At 34.1% G+C, this 23,907-nt stretch overlaps 3 protein-coding genes across 3 annotated transcripts; 2 read left to right on the top strand and 1 right to left on the bottom strand.

Moving 5' to 3' along the window:
- Positions 1–8,623: 8,623 nt before the first annotated feature.
- LOC145102810 (O-fucosyltransferase 36-like) lies at positions 8,624–11,164 on the top strand. The gene is made up of 3 exons (XM_079040283.1): positions 8,624–10,329; positions 10,422–10,671; positions 10,758–11,164. The coding sequence occupies exons 1-3, from the start codon at positions 9,065–9,067 to the stop codon at positions 10,932–10,934; spliced, it is 1,692 nt and encodes a 563-aa protein (XP_078896409.1). The 5' UTR covers positions 8,624–9,064; the 3' UTR covers positions 10,935–11,164.
- Positions 11,165–12,310: 1,146 nt separating this feature from the next.
- LOC145102809 (26S proteasome regulatory subunit 7 homolog A-like) lies at positions 12,311–15,369 on the top strand. Its single transcript, XM_079040282.1, has 10 exons — positions 12,311–12,505; positions 13,325–13,406; positions 13,492–13,583; positions 13,681–13,758; positions 13,835–13,896; positions 13,995–14,139; positions 14,209–14,427; positions 14,510–14,691; positions 14,763–14,938; positions 15,018–15,369. Exons 1-10 carry the CDS (start codon positions 12,419–12,421, stop codon positions 15,173–15,175), a joined length of 1,281 nt encoding a protein of 426 aa, XP_078896408.1. The 5' UTR covers positions 12,311–12,418; the 3' UTR covers positions 15,176–15,369.
- Positions 15,370–16,986: 1,617 nt separating this feature from the next.
- On the bottom strand, positions 16,987–21,139 carry SRF7 (STRUBBELIG-receptor family 7). The gene is made up of 14 exons (XM_079040281.1): positions 20,869–21,139; positions 20,335–20,467; positions 20,167–20,238; positions 20,014–20,079; positions 19,856–19,927; positions 19,700–19,771; positions 19,532–19,603; positions 19,391–19,456; positions 19,245–19,307; positions 18,858–19,168; positions 18,210–18,771; positions 17,695–17,964; positions 17,447–17,603; positions 16,987–17,336 (listed from the first exon to the last, which is right to left on the bottom strand). The coding sequence occupies exons 1-14, from the start codon at positions 20,948–20,950 to the stop codon at positions 17,196–17,198; spliced, it is 2,139 nt and encodes a 712-aa protein (XP_078896407.1). The 5' UTR covers positions 20,951–21,139; the 3' UTR covers positions 16,987–17,195.
- Positions 21,140–23,907: the final 2,768 nt, after the last annotated feature.

Below are 23,907 nucleotides of genomic sequence, written 5' to 3'. Positions count from 1 at the left end.
CGAGTTGGAAGAACAACTCGGCGAGTCTGTTGAAGATTGCCTGGGACTCGGCGATTCTGTTCTTGGACTCGGCGAGTCAAGTCGCGAAACCCCAAACCCTTCAAGTTAGGACCCCGATCAGTGAGTTGAGTGGGGACTCAGTGAGTTGGACAGGTCAGGACTCGAAAATCGGTAGACTCGGCGAGTCAGGGGCTGACTCGGCGAGTCGAGTCGCGAATGCAATGATTCTGAGAAATTGAACTCGGCGAGTCAGTAGGCAGACCCGGCGAGTAGGGTTGACCTGGAAGGTTGACTTTGACCAGAGTTGACTTAGTTGACTTTTGGAGAACAGTTAAGCTAAGTGATATATGTTTTGATATTGGTAGCTCGGGGAGCTAGTGGAGCAGCGGTTCAGGGATTTGTCGGTCAGCATCAAGAGGGGTTACCAGCAAGTTCAGCAGTACCAGGTGAGTTTCTTTTTGTGTGAATGGGTCTATGGTCACAATGTCGGCCCATGAAGTTACGAGTAGGAAGACCCGGGGGTTAGCCCTAGGCACTATATGCTAGTACGATATTTGGGACCAAGGTCCATTGATAGCGGGTGAGTGCCCATGAATGGTTTGCATGATAGAGAATACTTGTTGTCTATGTGATACTTGTATGAGCCTAGTAGGGAGGTGAGTACGGGCGAGGTCCCGTATCTCACCAACAGCAGAGTGTGGACAGGATTCCATATCTCATTAGTAGCAGAGCAGGGGCGAGGCCCAAGTTAGGGAAATAGTGAGTGTGGGTTGGGCCCGTATCTCACTATCAGTAGGAGCGTGGATAGGGTTCCATGACTCAACAGTAGCAGGACAAGGGCGAGGCCCAAGATAGGCGAGGCCTTAGAACAGGATTCAGTAGTAGTGTTTAGCTTATGTGTTGTGATATGGTTATGTGTTAGTATACGTTAGTGGGCGAGGCCCAGTGACAGGCGAGGCCTAAGTGAAACAGATATGTATCCGAGCGGGGCTCGAAGCCAGGCGGTGCCTGGAGCGGCAGGGCCGTTGTATCGGGCGTGGCCCAATATATGTTGTATGTGTTTGTGCTGGGTATGTGGTAGGTTGGGGAACTCATTAAGCTCCGTGCTTACGGTTTTTAGTTTTGGTTTCAGGTACTTCCGGTAGCGGAGGGAAGAGCTTGGGGTGATCGCATGGCACACACAATTGATTAGTCTGCCTGGGATGTTTTACTCTGATAATGAAAATATGTTTTGGAAATGATACTCTGAATTCAAGTTATGACTTATGATATGTTTTTATAAATATGGTTTTGGTAATGATTTAAAGAAAATTTTGGTACGAATTTTGGGATGTTACAGGTTCTTACCATGATATTGTTTCTGGTATATATGTATGTATATATACTTTTATAAAAATATTATCATATTTTAAAAGTATACTTCTTGGTCAGAGTGTTTTAGCCCCGTTGTGTTTATAGTTGTATATCTTATGTGGTTTGATATACTTAGTTCACTATAAACAATACTCTGATACCAATCTGCCACACCCCCAAATCAGAACGGCGGAAACATTTGGGGGTGGATGACGTCATGTACAGTATCACAACAATTAAATAATATTAATCAAAGTAAAACAACCATCATATTGATAAAGTATAGTTTTTACATCTGTATTCAAATCATTGTATACTTGACACCAAAAGTATATAGCAAAATAAAAGACGTGACTCTATGATGCTCCGTCTTCTCAAAACCTGTGTGGATACCTATCTACTTATTCCCTGAGAATAAAATTGGTTTTGAAAAGAGTGTCAATAATTACGTTGGTGAGTTCATAAGCATTTTTGTATTAGAAAATTATCATTTGTTCCTTGAAAATGTAAGTATGTTCTTCCAGAAAATCCAATATTTTTTGTTGTAAATGAATTATAGTCTTAATACCTTAAGACCAAAATGTGTAAATGTTATTGTACTCTGAAATAGTATAATATAGTTTTAATTCACATAAAACCATAAAATGAATGTTTCCAGAAATGTAAGTTTCTGTATTAGAAAAATAGTATACTGTAACTATACTTGTATGAAACTCTGTGAATGTATGCGCCAGGAATCCACTAGTTGTACTGTAAAATATTGTATTGTAATTTTATTATTAAATAAAATTACTTGAATTTATTTATGTATTAGTACACTAATCGTATTGTTAATACCAAATTTTGAGTTATTATAACCATGCTTGATGACCTAAGATGACCTGATTCGACGTTCTTCAGGCGTCGGAAAGGGTACGACATTTGTCACCCTAGACCTGTCGGTCTAACTGTAGCTAACAATTTAGGCACGAGATTGTCAGTCCCGTATAGATCTATACACAAGTGTCATGCTCTCCCTCCAGGAGACTCTGATTATAATTCAGGACTTTTGTTGGTACTTAAATAAGTACTTGAAATGTGTCTAACAAAACTATATTGACGGTTACGTGTAGAATAATGAAAATCCATTTTGTAATGAATAAACTGTATGTATGTCTCATTTCTTAGTGTAATCGTAGTGTAAATAATTATATTTTTATATAATTATTTTTGTATTGCATTCCTGACTAGTAAAATGATATGTATGTTCCATAAACTATACGCATTATAGTTTAAAGTGTATTTTCTACTAAAATGAAAACCTTTGTATTTTTAACCACTATGTATATTTATAATTGTAAATCTGAGATAAAGATATTCCGTGAAATCTATCGTTTTTGTAAAAACGATAATAAAATAGGTTGCGAAAATATTCTTTTTGTTTAACCGTGTTGAAGTAACTTTTATACTTATATATATATATATATATATATATATATATATATATATATATATAAGATTGAAAAGACAGACGAATAAATGATTCTACCCTAAGCCCACAACCAAACAAAGAACAAGAGTTAAGGTGAAATCATCAATTCTAACCTTGTAGAAATCATCAATTCTAAGCTTGTAGAATATATATATATATATATATATATATATATATATATATATATAGGTAAAAATGACAGTTGAAATAATTTGCAATAATTAGATATTAACACAAGATTTCTTGTGTTTTACTTGTATTCTCCCCTAAAACAATGAAAAATCGTGAAAATGTAGGGGTATGAACTCACCTAGAGTACATATTCGCGGTTTGATAACGAAGAGGGTGGCGATGTTCTTCGTGTTTGAACGTGTATATAATCGTCTCCTAATTTTTTGTTTAAAATATGTAATACATGTGTAAATTTGGTAACTAATTATTTAAAGTGTTAAATAACACTAGTTTATGTATAAAATGTGTTAAATAACACTAGTTTATGTATAAAATACTTACAAGGTGTAAAGGAGTTCCTAGGAAATGGTTTGAATGTTTGAGGATGTTCTGGGCAAACTTTGAAAATATGAAGGTTGTTCTTGAGAATTATGAAGATGTGAAGATGTGTTTATGAGTTTTGAGAGAAAAAGTAACGAATCTGTGAAGTGAAAATGGGATTGTGAGAAGGTGATTTCGGTTGATATATATATATATATATATATATATATATATATATATATATATATATGGGATAAAATGATTTGACATGTGCATAGGGAAGTGTATTTTATCTAATTGAAATGTGTGTTGCCGATTAAAAGTGAGATTTCGGCCTATACATTCAACCGAGAACCTTGGCTTCGGCCTCATGATTCAACCAAGAACTTTCGGTGTAAGTGAGTTCTCGGTCCAAGTGGTTTGTGGTCCGAAGGTTTTCGGTGGAGCTGATTTCGATCGGAAGGTGGGTCCTCGCAGGATGATTTCGGCGTTGCCCTTGATTTCGGTTCCAATTGTTTCTCAATTGGTGTTTTCGATTTTTGGTTTGGAATTTGATTCCAAATACCGAAAACCCTTTAAGTGGGGTATAAATCACTAATTCTTGAAATTAAATCTTTAGCTATTTAATTATTTGATTTATAATTTGACGTGTTTGACTTTTATTAACTGCTTTGACTTTTATTGACTTGAAATAACCGGTTGTTACACCATAAGGGTAGCCTATAGCACTTGGATGTAAGACCATGGGGGTAGCCCATGGCATTTCAGGGAAAAGACCATCGGGGTAGCCCATGGCAAATATATGTATGGTATGTGGTATTTTGGAAAACTCATTAAGCTTCGTGCTTACCGGTTTAAGTTAAAATGTTTCAGGTACTTCGAGTAGCAAAGGGAATAGCCTGACTTAATTTCATCACATTCTCTAGACATTTCTGCATTATCTATTTTGATGTTTTGTTTACTTTGATGTTTTGATACTATAAATTACTCTAATTATCTTAGTTTGAAGAGATGATATTCGATTGGTTGGCATGTTTCAAAAATGAAAATTTATTGTGAATATTGGGACGTTACAATCAACCCTGAGTATCTTGGTTCTCACTGCATGTTGATCTGCCTCAAACCCTACTAAGTATCTAGGCTCTCAGCTAATAATTGGTCTGACTTCAACCCTCAAACATAATATGTCAACATATGATACATACAATCAATCAACCCAACAATCAAATGCAAAAGACTATACTATCCTACTTACCTAATCAATATACTATAATACCACTACATCCTATCATACAAGAGGATATATATTGTAACACATATTATATTGAGAAAACTCACTAGACGTAAGCATATAATCCTTAAAATCGGTAGCTCCAAATATCATATCTGAAACTCCCAAACAACTAAATGGATAAAGTTTCCAACTTTATTTGTTCCAATGACTAATCAAGTGAGATCTCAAACTCTAGATCATAAAATGTCCAATATACACTTTTCTTCTTGCATGGAGCAAAGAGAGCTCTTGTATGCACTCTTTACTCCATCAAAAGCTCAGATCTGATCTCAAACACTCTTCATGAGCTTTTGAGTTCTTCAAACTCCAAGAGAAAACCTCAAAGGGACCAAAACTCACTAAAAAGATAAAAAGAAAACTATATCAATTTCTAGATCTATGAAGGAAACATAATAAAGCTTAGATCTTTATGCCTAGAACTTGAGTTTTAGCAAAGAAAAGAAAAGAAGTGAAAAGAAAGTAAGGAGAGAAAAAAAAGAGAAATGAAAGGAAAAAAAATTGTTTTTTGTGTTCCCGGGTTGGAAAGAAGTGAAAGGAAAATTAAACATTTTGTTCTTTCTCTCTATATCCTTCCAAATCGCAAGGAAAGTGATCCTTCCATTTCCTTCCACTTCTCCCATTTAATGAAACTTTGGAACACCAATTTCTTTTACTTTCTTCTCACTTCCACCCATTACCTTTCTTTTCTCTCATTATGTTGAACTCAAGAAGAGTGTGTTAGAGTTTACCAATGTCCAAAGGTATAGAGAGGGATGATTTTTTTCAAGAATAAAGCTTCCTTTCCCAAGCTTGTATGCTCCCAACACTCAAGATCACCAAAACAACACAAAATGAGCACCAAAATCAGTTTAAGAGAAATGATAAGCTTCAACTACATCAAGAGAGGCTATGGTTTTCATTAGAGGCGTTATAAGAAACATGGAGGCTAAAAATGATGAAACTTTATGGTTAATGCTCTTAAATATAAACAAATTCCGAGGCCTAAGGATTATGCGCATACAACGAAGTCGCTTCACGACCCTTACTAGTCGTGTTGTGCCCTAAGAAAAACTTAGATTTCCTTGCAAATAATTCCACCGTGCTTCATTAAATGCTTCAACCATTCCCTGTACCTAACAACTAATAATCAAAGAATGAATATCACAATCGAAACTCGGTTGTTACTCAGCTTTAGAGGAGAGCTTTTCAACTTCATTATGATGTTAGTAAAAATCAAAATAAATAGGCAAAAATGAAGAACAAATTACATACCTAAAGAGGCACCATAGTTATATTAGGTAATGTTAACGTTAGAGGGTGGCAACTACTAGAGCTGTAAAACTAGAGAGGAATGATGTGGAGGAGTGACGAGCATCGTCTGCTAGGCAAGAGAGAAAAGGGGAATGTTTAGGTTGGGGCAAGCGTGACTTTTTTTATTTATTCAGATTTACAATGAGATTTGATTCAGTATGATGCCTTTTTCCTAATAAAAGTATATATTAAGCGACTATTAAACACTACCTTTTATTAAGAGACATTAATATGCTACCAAACTACGCTTCATAACTTTTAACATCCAGTAAGAATGTAACATGGTAGTTTTGAAGAAGAACTACGACTTCGTTCAAATCATAAGATAATGCAAATAACATGGGTCATATATGGCTTACATGGAAATCGAAAATGCATGAAATAACTATTCACTAATCGGAAGCTACCCAATACTTGCAACAGCTAACATGACTAAGTCAATAACTTTAAAAGTTGGGATGAGCATATAGTACTAAATCTCAATCTCGTACTGGTACCGAATTTAAACACATAAGACGGTATATAGTACTCTAAAATCATGAAATTTGGGATTCGGTACCATCTGTACCAATGTTAGTACCGAAAATTGATATCATTCCCGGTATCAGTAATGTTAGTTAGTATAGTACTCAACATCGTTTTTCATCTATTTCGATATTCGGGATTTTTGAGTCGGCACTGATTCGATACTGTTATATCCCATACTCATTCGTATTTAAAAGTAAATAAAAACACCAAAAATACCTTCCATGCTACTGAAACCATATTTGAATAGCGTTACCACATCAATCATGTAGAGGATATAACTTACCCTTTGTAATTATGTATTGAGATAATCTATAAAAAACGCTAAACCAATTCCTGTTGTAATAAAAGAATAAGTTTATTCTCATTTTGTCATATGTCACCATATTAGGTCTCTTAATTAATGACATACCACTTGTCAACCTATTGATTCTCTATTTCAAAATTCAAATTTTAAATTTCTCACTTTAATTATACTAAATTAATAACTTTAGAATAAAACTTAAAATAAAATTAATACATGTTATAAAGACACATATTTATTTAAATCAAAGATTATAATTTTATATAATGAAAAAATCTCTTAATTAATAATTTATTTAAAATAATTGATTAATACTTTTGAGTTTTTACTATGAAAATTTAATTAATTTTGTAACTATGGTTCTCACGGGTTATAAACTAGTATATAATAAAAACCCTAAATTTACATAAATTATAAAGCGACATAAAATCGTATCAATATTTTGTTCTTATTAACCCAAAATCCAAAAGAAAAATACAATAATAAATAAGTAAATATGCCATATTTATACAAAACACAATTGCACATGGGCTCTATACTAGTAATTAGGGATGAGATTTAAAATCGGAAAACCGAAATCGGTTGAACCGGAATATACTAAATCTGTTTGGGTTTTAATAATAATTTTATTTGGGTTTCGAGTATTTCGGGTATGGTTCTATCGAGTCTGGGTAAACCGAGCAAAGGAACCGGAAATGGGTAAAAGAAGTGGAACCGGATAATTGGGCCGGAACTGGGTTTATGCTAATAAAGATTCCGAATGTAGAGAGTTTTTTTTATTACATATCAATTTTTATTCCTTACATCAATCTCCTAAGTCACCTTCCTTCACAAGCAAAATATAAAGTATATTGCAATGTCTCCGTCTCTTGCAAAACAATTGTATAATTGATGACAAATAACAATAATGTTTTAAGGAAAACATTATATTTCAGTCCCAAACAATTGCTAAATGAAAAAAAATTACTCATGAATTGAGAGTGTGCAACGAAAAAAAACATTTTCTATTGTTATATTACGAGAGCTTTTAGCCATTTTTTTTCTCTTTTTGCCTTCACAAATCGAGGAAAACCGCCGTCAAAAAAAAAAAAACTTGCCATTTTTTTTATTTTGTTTCAACCGAGCATGAAGCAACAATATTTTCTTATAAAAATTAATTACTGATTGCCGTCAAGAAAAATATAATATAAATTGCATTCATTTTGTTGTCGATACAGATTGCAGCTCCAAAAAATGTTGTGAATCTGTAGCTTGTTGCCAAAAAAATCTATTTTTTTCCTTTTCATTACATGTTATGCTTATGTATTTATTATTTCACACTTTGTAGGAGAAGCTAACATGTATTTATTTTTCTATTTTTTATGAGAAGCTAATATGTAATTTGTTGCATTTATATTTCCGGGTCCATCCGGGTCTAATACACAAAACCGGTCCAATTTGTAATTTTCGGTTTCAACCAGTTTCATAACCACTTTATCCAACCTGATACCCGAAACCAATTCTTTTATATCGGTTCGGTTCTCGGATCTTATAATCCGTCAATTCCAGTTTTCTGGATTTCCAGGTCCGAGTCCAATCGGACCAGATTTAGACCCACTTTCATCTCTATCGGTGATACATATCATTAGAGGGGTGGGTATGGGCAAAGGACATTATTAGGTGTTATAACACGCAAACACCGTCCGTCATTTCTGTTATTAGACGTTATTAGCATGCATGTTGTTTTCCGTTACCACCATCACTTCTTATAACGCCGTTTTTTTATCCTTTTCTCAATAATGCCGGTGTGGGCGGGCTTTGCCCGCACCTACCAGTCTTATCAATCAGCAAATTTCATCGGATTCCAACTTTTAAAAATTTCAAACCAAACCATAACCACAGTCGGTGATCTATTTCAATTGTTCACGCAAAATGATAATCTGATTCCAATTATTTTTGAAGTACTTCAATTCCACTCGTAATTCGCAAACGGAAATCCCAAGAATCTAAGGTGGTCGCCGCCTCGCCGGAGACGCAGCTTGCCCTGGCTACCGGCCCTGTATATGGAATAAAATTATAGATTTTTTATTTTTTATTTTTTATTTTTTCATTTTTTTGAAGATGCTATGAATACGAGATAGCAACGGTTTGGTTGGTTGGATGCCAGAGAAGAAATTACCTAATAAATTTCTTGATTTACACCCTTTCTAGCAATGATGTTGCGTAACAACTCAACCGGATCTCACACTATTAACCACCTTTCACCTCCCTCCTCCTCCTTCGCCGGCCACCCACCACCACTGTGACACTACTACTCACTAATCAGTCTCAGCAGCTTACACTCGTTACAGCAATAATGGATAGAGAATCTTCCGACGACGAAGAAGATCGCCGTCATTTAATTCATCAAAATGACACAATTCCTAAATCTCCACGCCCTTCCACCTTCCAGATCGACGAAGACGATCACCACCAGTTCAAGAGCCCCCGTCACTCCTCTCAATCTAACAATGTTCGCAATTTAATCTTCAATAAAAGGTACATCTTCGCTATTACTCTCCCTCTCCTCATCATCTTCATTTATTTCACCGCCGATTTCAAATCCCTATTCCGCACAAATCCCTCTTCCGATTCTTTCCAAACCGGTGCGGTTGCTTCTAATTTGATGCGTGAGTCCGAATTACGAGCTTTATACTTGTTAAAACAGCAGCAATCAGGCCTAATTGATTTATGGAACCGTACTTCAATGCCCAATTTGAACTCCACTTCCGTTTCCACTTCCTCGAACTCAATCCAAGATCTTAGATCTGCTCTTATTGATCAGATTTCATTGAATAAGAAAATTCAGCAAGCGTTATTGTCGTCTCATCAGTTTGGGAATTGGTTAGATTCCAATGACCATAATGTTACAGACCCTACTCTTTCCGGTTTAACTACTTGCCGGAAAGTCGATCAGAGATTATCAGAAAGAAGAACAATCGAGTGGAAGCCCAAACAAGATAAGTATCTGTTCGCCATTTGCACATCAGGCCAAATGTCCAACCACTTGATTTGCTTAGAGAAACACATGTTCTTCGCTGCTGTACTCAACCGTATCTTAATCATCCCCAGTTCCAAAGTCGATTACGAGTTTAACAGAGTGCTAGACATCGATCACATCAACAAATGCTTAGGAAAAGAAGTTGTAATCACATTCGAAGAGTTTTCCGATCGCAAGAAAAACCATATGCACATAGACAAAGTCCTCTGTTACTTCTCATCACCCCAACCTTGTTACGTTGACGATGAGCATGTAAAGAAGCTAAAAGCCATAGGCGTCTCCATGAGCGAGCTTAAAACAATATGGACTGAGGATGTAAAGAAGCCAACAGACAGAACCAAACAAGAAGTAATCGAAAAGTTCTCCACCAACGATGATGTTCTTGCCATTGGAGACGTGTTCTTTGCTGATGTGGAGAAAGAATGGGTGATGCAACCAGGTGGCCCTATTGCTCACATCTGTCAGACATTAATCGAACCCAGCCGAGTTATCTTGTTAACTGCTCAACGCTTCATCCAAACATTTTTAGGAGATAAATTCATTGCACTTCACTTCAGGCGACATGGGTTCTTGAAATTTTGGTATGTAGTATATCAAAACTCAAAATATATTCATATTGATTATTGGTTTGCATAAATGTTGTATAACAATAACAGTATAACTGTCTTTTCAGCAATGCGAAGAATCCAAGCTGTTTTTTCCCAATTCCTCAAGCTGCTGAATGTATTACACGGCTTGTTGAAAGAGCCAATATACCAGTAATATATTTATCTACAGATGCTGCAGAGAGTGAAACTGGTTTATTGCAATCACTTGTTACATTAAATGGGAAAACTGTGCCGCTTATTACACGTCCACCTCGTAATTCAGCTGAAAAATGGGATGCTTTATTGTATAGAAAAAAACTTGATGGAGATCCTCAGGTTAGTATATGTTTATCAACTGTTTTCTCTTTATATGAAGGTTGATTACATATTACAGATGGGGTGAAATATTTGATGGTTTTCAGGTGGAGGCGATGCTTGATAAGACTATTTCTGCATTGTCTGGTGTGTTCATTGGAGCACCAGGGTCGACATTTACAGAGGATATTATTCGGTTAAGAAGAGGGTGGGGGACAGCCTCTGTATGTGATGAGTATTTGTGTGAGGGTGAATTGCCAAATTTTATTGCAGGAGATGAATGAAGGGTATTTTAGTAAAAGTTACTTATATTGTAAGATATGATGAGGATAGTGTTAGATTTAGAGAACTTGTTATTTGGTGTACACTTGTTCATTTTTTGATTCAATTTGGAGTGGAGCTTGGTTGAGTGTTTTTGTGGTGCAACCTTGTTTGGGTTTAAATCAAGTTCAAGAGCTTCTTTTTAAATTTGGGCTAAATAAAAGAAATAGCAATGTACTTTCTTTTTCTTTTTTCTTATTATAGTGTTGTACTTTCATTTTTCCTTTTTATAGCATTTTCATTTTCAACTTCTATATCATGGAATTAGTACTTTCATTTTGCTGAAAAAAGCTGTAGGGACGTATGTCTTAAGGTGGATAAAAGGTGGTGTTTGTTACTCTTCAATAACATTATTTACATTTTTCTCCAATATTAAACAAATCTTTATGAATCTAAGGATTTAATTGGAAATTCATCACTTTTTTTCCGTTCTTATTGACTCAAGAAGAAAGGAAAAAAATTAAGACATAGTACAATTTTATTGTCATTTCTTTCCACTCAAGAACATGCAAGTGAAAATTGCTTATTTTTTTCTCCTAAAGTCCAAACTCAAAACTGCATATTCAATGTATTTTTCGGAATAACATACAACATTTTAGGGGGTGTTTGAGATTTAGTTTATGCGGTATTAAAATGAAATTCAGAAAAAAAAATGTATAAATTAGTTTACGCGGTAACAAAACACAATAAGCTGATAAGTAAAATTGACCAATAAAGAAAAAATGATAAATTTGTATGTTTGTTGCTTGGTAATGAAAAAGAAAAACAATGCTACAACTCATATGACTTTTTGGGGTTAAAACAATGGTAAAATATAATGTAGTTTCCACCTATAATACTATAGGCATTTTCAAATAAGTGAACTAACCTATTAAAAAATATTTATTTCAGTCAATACATTAATACCATTAAAAAAACTTATTAGCGGTATCAATTCATAATTCATAACAAGCTAATAAACATTTCTTACAAATGATTTTGATTTATTAGCAGTACAACTTCAAGCTAATAAACATTTCTTACAAATGATTTTGATTTATTAGCAGTACAACTTCAAATGCAATGTCAAAGACATTAGAAATCTAAACTCAAATGAATCTTTTCCAAAAGCATTAAACTCACCATTTTAATTTATTAAAAAAAAAAAACAAGAGTTCTTGAATTTATATGAAATAATAGCTACATTTGTTTTAGGATGGATATGGAGTACTTAATCCATATTAGAAACAGGAGTTAATGACTTGAGGGATCAGAATGAGAAATAACAAAATCCAAGGGGGTATTCATGTAACGTTTCTAATTATAAATAAGAATACACAATGCTCAAACTTCAAATCAAGCCCCTCTCTGTCTCTGAGTTTATTTGTTTCTCAAGACAAGTATTTGTTCCACCTGAGATTGGAAAAAAAGACACTCTTTCCGGCGAGAAGCGAGAAGAAAAGAAGGGATGCCGACTGACATAGAAGATGAGATCAAGGACGAGAAGAACCCTCGACCTCTTGATGAAGACGACATCGCTCTGCTCAAAACTTATGTGAGTAAAATCTCATTTCTGTCAAATTTGACCTAGTTGCTCTTCGATGCTATTTATGCAGTTCCTCAATAGTTTTATTACTTATCTAGCAATACTATTTCACGAAATTCTGCTGTTATAGATTCAGGGACTTAGAACTTCTTTACCCAAATGCTCAAAGTAGATAATCTTTAATTTTCACTGTATCCAAATCATTGTTGATGGGACGAAGAGTTAGTTCTTTGAGGGATTGCTTATCTGACATTAGTGTTAGCCATTAGATGAACATAAGTTCTAGTTAAGGCTGCCTTTGTTTTTAACCCGTTTCATGTGGATAGAAGCACGGCTTTTGTAATATTTTTGCTGTAAATTGTTACATAAGTTATAGATTTTGTTTTAATTCTGTAAGAATTAAGTTAATGGGTAAACAGAATGAACATTTTGTTTGTGTTGAGTCCCCTTGTGGTTTGATTTTGGCTTCGGTTGTTGGGATTTGGGATTCATGTACCATTGTCCAAAGTTTATTCAAATTAGTTTGACATTGATTTTCTGACTAGAATTTAAGGGCACTGATCTAATAGTTATTGGTGCATTGTGGTCTCCCTATTGTGGTAAATACTGTGTTTGAAGTATTTAAACATAAAAACAAGTCTTTGCAATGACTTTTATACAAGATGGCTCCTTTATAAAGCCTTGTCCATTGACAGGAGCAAGTTTTTCACTAGAGCTCAATAGCATGCAATGCATGCACTTTTCCCCATGGATTTCATTTATTTATTGATTAAAAATTAAAAATATCCAAGGATACTTAACTGACTTCAATGAGGAATGTAAATACAGGGACTCGGGCCTTATTCCAATAGCATCAAGAAAGCAGAGAAGGATGTGAAAGAAATGTCCAAAAGGATCAATGATCTATGTGGTATGTTTATTATAACTCATTTCTGATACAACTGAGCTTTATATCAAGATTTATCCTGAATTTGTTTCTCCTTTAACTTTGGTAGGTATTAAGGAGTCTGACACTGGTTTAGCTGCACCTAGCCAATGGGATCTTGTTTCTGATAAACAAATGATGCAAGAGGAACAACCTCTTCAGGTTCACCTACTATAAAAATCATTACAAAAAACTTTACATTTTCTTATCCTCTCTTTTCACTTAATAACAATAACCCTTATTATCTTGTTGCAACCAGGTAGCAAGATGCACAAAGATTATCAACCCCAACACTGAAGATGCCAAATACGTTATAAATGTCAAACAAATCGCAAAGGTGTGTACTTTATACAACTTCTTAAACAAATATTACAAACAGAAATTACAAACATTATGTTTCTATAAATCTGCAGTTTGTTGTTGGATTGGGAGACAAAGTTTCACCCACTGATATTGAAGAAGGCATGCGTGTTGGGTAAATATTCATCCAATTTCTTTTCTTCACCACAATATCTTATTTATTATTATTATTTTTTTTCATATTTTGATTTTGATCTCTATTTTCTCTTGCAGTGTTGACAGAAACAAATACCAGATTCAGATTCCTTTACCTCCCAAGATTGACCCCAGTGTAACAATGATGACAGTGGAAGAAAAGCCAGATGTCACATACAATGATGTTGGTGGATGTAAAGAACAAATTGAGAAAATGAGAGAGGTATGTTATGTTTATAACTGTTTATAGTATACATTCCCATTATAAATATTAATTTTTTATGATTTATAGGTTGTTGAGTTACCCATGCTCCACCCCGAGAAATTTGTAAAACTTGGAATTGACCCTCCAAAAGGTGTCCTCTGCTATGGCCCACCTGGAACTGGAAAAACACTTTTAGCAAGAGCAGTTGCTAATAGAACTGATGCGTGTTTTATTCGTGTAATTGGAAGTGAACTTGTTCAAAAGTATGTTGGTGAAGGTGCTCGCATGGTTCGCGAATTATTTCAGGTTTACATTTACGGTCCCTATACTTTTCAAATTTTTACCAAACACACCCTTTTTTAATTAACTAACTCTTGTGATTTGACAGATGGCAAGATCCAAAAAGGCTTGCATTGTTTTCTTTGATGAAGTGGATGCAATTGGTGGTGCTAGATTTGATGATGGGGCAGGTGGGGACAATGAGGTTCAAAGAACCATGCTTGAAATTGTGAATCAGCTCGATGGATTTGATGCTCGTGGTAACATCAAAGTTCTCATGGCTACAAATAGGTATGTAGTTGATATTTACAGTTTACACCCTGTGAATTTGTTGTTGCTCATATTTGGTTGAATACTTTCAGACCTGACACATTGGACCCTGCACTTTTGCGACCTGGGAGACTGGATAGGAAAGTGGAGTTTGGGCTTCCGGATATGGAAAGTAGGACACAGATTTTCAAGATTCATACACGGACTATGAACTGTGAAAGGGATGTTCGGTTTGAGCTTTTGGCTCGTCTTTGCCCGAATTCTACGGGTATGTTTTTTCATTTTTTTCTTTTGGGAGGTGATTTGAGTTAATTAGTTAAAGTTGAGGGATTGGTTTTGTGATTTAGGTGCTGATATAAGGAGTGTGTGTACTGAGGCTGGAATGTATGCAATTAGAGCAAGAAGGAAGACAGTGACTGAGAAGGATTTTCTTGATGCGGTTAATAAAGTGATTAAGGGGTATCAGAAGTTTAGTGCCACACCCAAGTACATGGTGTACAACTAACTTACTGATTTGGCTGCAGGAAACCAAAGACATGGACATGAACTTGTTATATGTTTTTTAAGGTTGTTGAGATGTTGGATTGTGTCTTGTGTTTTTCATATTGCCTATGTTGTGGTTAGTTGAACATTTTTTAAGGCGAGATGGGAACGAACAAACTACAAACTGTTGATTAATGTTATATTTGTGTTTGCTTAGTGAATTTTGTCTTGATAGATATTCATATACCCCTTTGATTGCTTGAAATCTAAATGGCTATTTTTTTTTTCTTGATTAAAGATAAATAAAGCTTAATAATGTCCAAGGCTTGACGAAAGTGTCCTCAAAAATCACGATCTTTACTCCATCTCTTAAACAATATCCAAAATCAAATTGTAAATTGGTAAGCTATCAAGACATTACCACAACACAGTTTATTTAAGGTTTCGAGTTCTTATTTAGATCATTGTTGGATCATATCAGGAAGATTTTAGTGAATCAACACAAAATCAAATGCCCACAACACTTCCGGCGATAAAAGCTTACTATCGAGTGGTAAAGAAGATGCGGAGGAGACGACGAAGTGAGATGACAAAGAAGGGGTCTGCTTAATTTTGACCAAGGACATTGGTGTATTCATAATTTTTTTTAGCATAAAAAAAAATATTTCATTAATAATTATTATATACTAAAAATCTTGTAAATATTTGCAACATTATAGGACAATGACAATCTAGTGATTTTATCATTTTGATAAGTTTTGTTCTAGTTTTGCCTATTGTTGTAATTTTTGACACATAACCAGTTTGAAGATCATGGAAAAAATTCTTGACAACATCAAATCGCAATTTGCTGGCCACTTGAAGTGGCCATGATTTGGGTTTTGTGAAACAAACAAGAATTGCCACTTGGTCGAAGTGACAGATTTTTTACCAAATAACCAACTGAAATAACAAGAGGCCATTTTCTCTAGATGTTTTTTTTTTCTTTAAAAGGCAGATTTTAATCATTTTAGGTCGGTTCTTCTTTCTCTCTCCTACACAATTTTTGATGATTTTTCTTGCTTTTGATCATCGATTGTACACTTAGTAAGTGTAGTAATCCCAATATGATTGTATAACATACATGATATCATCTTACATTGTAGATGTACACAACTTCTTCGCTTGTAGAACCATGTTAAATCTCTTATTTCGTTGTTATTGTTTGTTTCCATATTGTTTGTTTGTGTTTGTTGGACATTGTTATCTTAGTATTTATGCATTATATTTGTTTTGTTTGGTTATGGGGTAAAACCTTAAAAAACCGTTACCTTACCTTGCTTACCCTTCTTCCTTATCTGCGTACTATTTATTATTTTTTTTTATTATTATTATCGATCTTCTATTGTCAAAAGGTTTTTGTCCGTTGGTTTAAAGTGAAACGTGTATGATGTCAAGGAGAGGCACATGTGTGATAGGTTACCTCTTGGTAACCCGGTTTCCACCATCAATTAACAATGAATAGGTAAAGTTAGGTTCATTTTGGAAAAAAAAAATACAAAATGTAGAATCTTTTATGAAATTAACCCTTTGTGATTTGTTTTTTTTTTTTTTTTTAATATCAAGAAGTTTATGTTGACCACTCCTGAAGAAGAGAAGATGAACAAGAAATAGCCGGTAAAATAATATAATTCAAAGAAAAACGTTGAACGAGAACATAGATGGTTGAAGCCTATATGGGACACTTGGATTAAGAATAACATCCAAAAAGATTTCTATATTGCACGTTATTGATGTGAATATTCATCCAACATAACCACAGGGTTTAGAAACAAAACAAACAAACAACTCAAATTTACGGATGAAGTTAACTTGGTGGTATATAAACAATTCGTTTCACTATTTTACAAAGAATCCCATGAAATCCAACAACACAATATAATTAAAAGAAACCGACACAGTAGACACAAGAGATACAACAACAAAGACAAATGAGCAAACTCCATTTCCCCAAGAATTGTCCTCTCCATAATTAAATCTCAATCTCATTTGCACATCTTCAATTAACCCTCAAACTCCTGAGCATCCTGGCTATTATCAGATCGATCATTACCAACAGTCCTCTTGCTCATGTTTGCCCTCTGAACAAGTCGAACCAACGCCTGAACCACTTCAGACATTGGTGGCCTAAACTCCGGCTCAGGCTGTCACATCAATCCACAATCAAACACCATCAGTCTAAATCTATATAATGCATCATCTCTTAAACTTGACATAAAAGTTACAAATATTTATCAAAAAATAAATAAATTACCTGTACACATAAAGCAATCACATCTGCAAACCTAGAGAGGGATTTAACCGGATACAATCCTTTGAGTGCAGGATCAACCATCTTTGCAAGAGCATCAATGTCATGTAGCTGAGGTGTTGCCCATCGCACCAAAGACTGTTCAGATCTTGTCCTTGAACTGTGCAAATCAAATACCAATTATACACAAAAAAAAAAAAAAAAAAGAATAAGTCTATCATCATCATTATTATTATTATTGATAAGTTTACCTATCAAATGGTTTTCTTCCAGTGAGCAGTTCCAACATGGTGACACCAAAACCATAGACATCACTTTTGATGGTGTACTGACCAGACATGGAAACCTCTGGTGCACTGTATCCAGAACCACCATTGTTGTCCAATTCCTGGTCTGCATTTGGAACAAGGCTTGCTAAACCACAGTCTGAGAGGTGAGGATTGAGCTCTGAGTCCAATAAAATGTTGCCTGATTTTATATTTTTATGAACAACGGATGGCGAGCATACTTCATGTAGATATCTGTGGAGAAAATCATGTCAGTGTTGAGTTTTGTTTAAATAATATCAAACTAGGAATTCATCCCACACTGGTAGATTGTAAAAAAGGAGTCCAATGTGATTGTAACAATTTGTTATATAGTGAATATGTCTATCTGGATGCCCGTGGTTTTTCTTCGGTTTTGGAGTTTTCCACGTATATTCTTTAAGACTATTTTCCCAACAGTAAGAAAGGCATTAGTAAAATTTTTGTACATAAAAACTTACTCCAATGCTCGTGCTGCCCCTAAAGCAATCTTGACACGGCTATTCCATGTTAATGGTTTGCTGTATTCATCTGAGAGGTGCAGAAAATCATACAAAGAACCATTTTTAAGAAACTCGTATACTAGAAGATGCTGTCCATGTTCAGTGCAATACCCAACAAGCTCTGTCACATTTGGATGGCGTAACCTTGATACATCTGAAACTACATCAATAAAATCTTCCGATAAACGACCAGGTAAAGCAGATGAATTTATCTTCTTCACAGCAACAACTTTTCCATCTTCAAACTGAGCACGAAAAACACGTCCAGTAGACCCCTCTCCCACAAGGTTATCAGCACTAAAGCTATCTGTAGCTATTTGAAGATCTGCTATTGAATAGGATGTTGCATTCGTTGGAGCTATGCTTACTTTTTTAGGAACCACAGGTTTTGCAGTTGCAGTGTAATCATCATCATCAAATGATTTGTGGCGTTCCATTGGTGGTGGTTTTAGGTTTATGGTTGATGGGATTTCAAATGCTTTTGTGTTGGCTGTTGAGGAAGCTTGAACAGACTTCAGTTCTATAATGGGATAAAAAAAGTATCAGAAGATGATAGAGTGTAGAAAGTGTTAGTTAAAACTTTGGAGAGTGTCGTCTGTGGTGTACCTTGAACTCCTTGTGGCTGTACAAGAGGAGCAAAAGGTTGGTTTTCGGTTTTTTCAATGTCAGTACGTGACTTTCGGGATCTTTTCTTTACCAAAAAGAAAGCAATAACAGCACCAACGACCAGAATGGAAATCACGATTCCGGCTATGGCGCCACCACTGACACCGGATTTCTTTCCGCCATTACCGGAGTTGCTTGTAGACGGGTTTCCGTTTCCACTCGGTTGGCGATTCCGATTCCCACTTCCAGATGCAGGTGAACCAGGTGGAGGTGGGGGTGCATTCCCTGAGTTCCATGAGTTTCCGTCTTTTCTGTTATACAAATTTATAAATTAAACATTCGAATTCGATTTTATTACAGATATGCCATTCATGATCAGATGCTTACTGTAGATTTATGTTTTTCAAACGACTAGGAACCCAACCGGAGAATTTGTTATTCGCAACATTCCTGATATTTAAAAAAAAAAGTCAAATCAATGTTCTACAAAAACCAGATTATGATATTAATAGAGGATAATATTCATTACTCACAAGTTCTTAAGAGGAAGATCAGCAAGAACATCAATAGTTCCTGTAAACTGGTTGTTTTGCAAATACCTGAATCAAAATAAGAAGATGAGGATATAATAAATTTCATAACAAAATCCAACATGAAAAACTGTTTAATCTTACATATCGTTTGCACTAGATAAAGAGCTGAAGCTCTGAGGAAGATTACCCGTAAGAGTATTGAAAGATAAATCCCTGAAGCATAACAAATTGTTAAAATCTTTAGATATATAATAGTCATCAAAATATAAAATAAAAAAAAGGATAGAACTTGGGATCTTGAAGCTTTACAGTGTAGATAAAGATGGAAGATTTCCGAACATGTCAGTCAATTCACCATTAAGTTGATTGTGAGCAGCATTTCTGGTTAAAAATAAGAATGAAAATATTATTAATATATCCACAACTATATAAGAGGGAAAAAGATTATAGATTTTTCCCACTAACAAGTATTTTAGAGGCTTCATTAGTGATATAGAATATGGAAGGCTGCCACTAAAACCACATCCAGCAATATTTCTGCATTACAAGAAGGGAACCATGAGGATTGAAACAAAAGTTAAAGATGAAAATTTGAAAGGGTAAAAATGTAAATAAGAGCATACAATCTCTGCAAATTTGGAGGAAGGTTATAAGGTATCTGGTTGCCAAGATTATTGTTGCTTATATCACTGCAATCCCACATAAAAACACAATATATCAGATTTTTCTAAAAAAAATCATTAACATTTATTTTTTTTAAATGAAATGGCACTTACAAGCTGTTTAATGATGTTAAACTTGTAAGCTGGTATCCAATTCCACCAGATAACCCGAGACCTGATAAGTCTCTGAAAAAGAAAACCTCAAAAAAAGTTAAAAGATTTGCAAAACAAAAAATATATAAAAAAAATATTCAGATTTGGGGATTGAAATTTAGCATTTACATTTCTGTGACTCTTGAACCTGAACAGGTAACACCTTTCCAATGATCTCCACAAGGATCGCCGCCATTTGCGGTCCATTTGGTCAACTGTCCTGGAGAATTTAAGCTCTGATACATAACTCTCAGAGCAGAAGCTGCAATTAATAAAGTCAAGATAAAATTAGAAGATGAACATGAAATAAACCAAACTCGTATTTCAAAAAATTTCAAATTCTAAACAACATAGTGAACAATGATATCATACATCCATATAGCTAAGTGGCAATAAAGCATCATAAATGATAAAGCTTTAAAAAATATTCTCTTTTTAGCAATCACACATCTGCGAAAACTGCGATGGTGATCTAGAAATCTTGAACTACTTAATCAAATACCTTATATATAAAGAAATACCATTTGATTAAAATGTCTGATGTTACAATAAATCAAACACTTTGGTACAATGTCTTGAAAACAATCAAAACCGATATGAACCCAGAGTCGAAATATACAAAATAGTAAAGTTTAACTGGAGTTGGGTAGGAAAAATACAAACCGTCATTTGGATCTGTGTCGCCATTAATGGAGCTCGAACCCAAAACAAGAAAGATGAACAACAATGGTGTCGACACCCTCATCTCATCTGTGTTTTTGTCTCCCTTCAGAAAAAACCAAACTTTTCGCAGCTTCAAGAAGGCTTGATTTTATCCTTTTTCCCCTTTCTTTTTTCTGGTATTCTTGTGAGTGATTTAAAAAAAGGAAGTAATGAAGAAAAAAGATGGGATACTAATTTTCTAGTAAAAGATTATGGTACCCATTCTTCATTCTTGGGAAAAGCTGGCAGGCACGATCTTTTCTACGCCTTCAAGAATCCAAAGCCATTGAAATATACTCTACTTTTTATTGATCTAGATACGGTATATAATATATATATTATACATAATTACATACTTTCATTCTATCTATAATCTATTATTACTGTCACCCACCAGAAGCAGTATTAATATATAAATAAATAAACTCCAAATTACTGACACAATGAAAATAGGAATGGAATCTTGAGAATTGAATGAATATGAAATTATTTGGGTTCCCAATATCTTGAACGTAAATAAAGATTTTGAAGGTGAATTTGATTTTAAGAGTAAGAAATTTTGGGTGAGTTTGATTGGTTGGTGAAGGGGTTTATTTATAATTTATTTATGTAGTCGGAAAATTTACAAGTTACAACCGAGGTTGAGTTTGGTCACGGGAATCCTGTAAAGAAAATGGTGTTTTGTTTGACTGTGACAGGTGGGAAAGGACGAATCTGCCCTTGCCCTTTTCTTCTTTTCCTATTGAAAGTTTGACAATCCCTAGCCCTACACCGACAGTTGCTGCACTTTTTTTTGTTAGACACCAAACAAATTAACAAATCGCATTCCATTGCTTTCTTTAGAGTTCAAAAAATTACTTTACAGTTGATAAGGAAATGTCATACGTGAAGATGAAATAATATGACGTTTTGTTTTACTTTATAACTTTTTATTAGTATTATTCAAGTTGTATTTTTATTATGTTGTAACTATTATATGAAATTGGTTGTATTGGTTTTAGTAAATATATAATTTTACATTTAAGTTAATTTTTTACGTTTAATCAAGCATTGTATTGAATTATGTATCATATCATAAGTTATAACTTTTACAGAGAAATTGTTATATTTGATACCATTTTTTAATTAATTTGAAAGTACTTCGTCAACCCAAAAAAGTCCAATGTCTTTAAATAAAATTGTTAATGAGATGATGGAATACCAAAGAGTTTGGTAATGAATGATTCTCTTAAATGAGAAGTTATGTGTACAAACATCTTAGGAGACATGGGTGTTAAAAAAAATGATTTTTTTTTTCACGATTTGCTATTAAAATGGCATGTTAGGTTCATTAGTTTGACAGGATAATACATGTTATCGTTTATTTAGCATCTATGTGGTTGTGAGTAACTTGGTATGTAATTGGTAACTTATATATTGTGCTTCCTCTTCCAACGTGTATATTTTTTGGCATTGATATCGATTTAACAAGGAAAATTAAGGCGATGTCTTCATTCTATAACTCAAATACAAAGGCGCAATATGAATATCCTTGTGATTGTTTGTACATTGTCGAGTGATGACACCTTGGACACATATCATAGGAAGAAGGTTTAGAGCATACACTAGTTGAATATGCTTTGATGCCCTAATTTTCATTGGAATATATTTTATGTTTAAGCAACTTTTCCAAAAGTTTTATATTAGCAGGTGTTGCATCTGCTTTTAGGTTTCCTATTTATACAATGTTTTTTCAGTTACGTTTGCATGGTAGTTTTGGACTTTCTCTAGGGATGACAATGTTACAGGCTTGGGACGGGTATTTTTGATCTCAATCTCATACCTGATTATAAAACCATATCCTAAACTCAATCTCGTCCCATTGGATTTGCAAGTATACAAACAGATATAAAGACAAATGTAGTTTAATGTGGCACTACCAATTAGCCTATATGAGTAAAATTGGAATAACATAGTTGAACAAATATGGTGTAAATGATGACAAAGAAAATAAAAAATAAAATTTTGTGAATATTGCATCTTCGCCAAGCATAAAAATGTAAAGTTCAACGTTGGAAAACACACTACCAATGATATTCTTGATTATATACATTTGGATTTGTAGGGGCTCCCCCAAAATAAATCATTTGATGTTTTTTTTAAACGGTAAATTAAATTACTTTTAAATACCATTTATATCTTAATGATAATTGAACTCATAACCTCTTATTTGAAAGAGTCACTCATTACCGCTAGACTAATAACATTTAATAAATATGTGGTGTGGTGTTAGTTACATGTTGAAAATTATTGATAATTTCTCGCAAAAAGTTTGATGTCATTTCCTAGAACACAAATCTCCTGTATTTTCGGTAAAGACTATAAGACAACGATAGAAAATTATAATAATGAAAGAAAGTTAAGAAGTTAAGATTGATAATGGCATGGAAATTTACTCCAAAGAGTTTAAAGTTTATTGAAAATTTAATGGTATTCGACTCTATATTTTTCTTCGTACAAAAAAAAAAAAGAAAAAGACTTTGGTTGATGTTTGGTCTAGTTCACTCCACAGGCTACTTGATTTCTCCCTAATGATCAAATTTAGGTGGAGCATATATTGATCCGGAAAATACAAAAAATCAAGACAATTCTCACATCTTGGAAAACCCTATTATGTCATTTCCCATTTTCGTTCTATTGGAACTTATATGCATGGGAGGGCTATTAGAACTCCTAGAACATTTAAAATAATGGATTATTTGTAGTTTTAAATTGGAAAAATATATATTAACATATCATATAAATAATTACCGGCGAAATATTATCATTGACAGAATGCCAGGTTATAAATTGTATTAGAACTTGCAATTATCACACTTAGTCATCAATTATTATAAATTACCACAAAAGGACAAGCAAAAAAAACAAGACCCTAAAATTAGTCTTTATATTGTTTTGTATCACACTCACACCATAAAAAATAGATTCGGCTAATCACCCACGAGTATCATTGAAAATCAG

The sequence above is a fragment of the Lactuca serriola genome, chromosome 4 (genome assembly GCF_051521515.1).
Source record: "Lactuca serriola cultivar US96UC23 chromosome 4, Lser_US96UC23_V15, whole genome shotgun sequence".
NCBI classification, from domain to species: Eukaryota; Viridiplantae; Streptophyta; class Magnoliopsida; order Asterales; family Asteraceae; genus Lactuca; species Lactuca serriola.
This window is presented reverse-complemented; position numbering and strand designations above follow the sequence as displayed.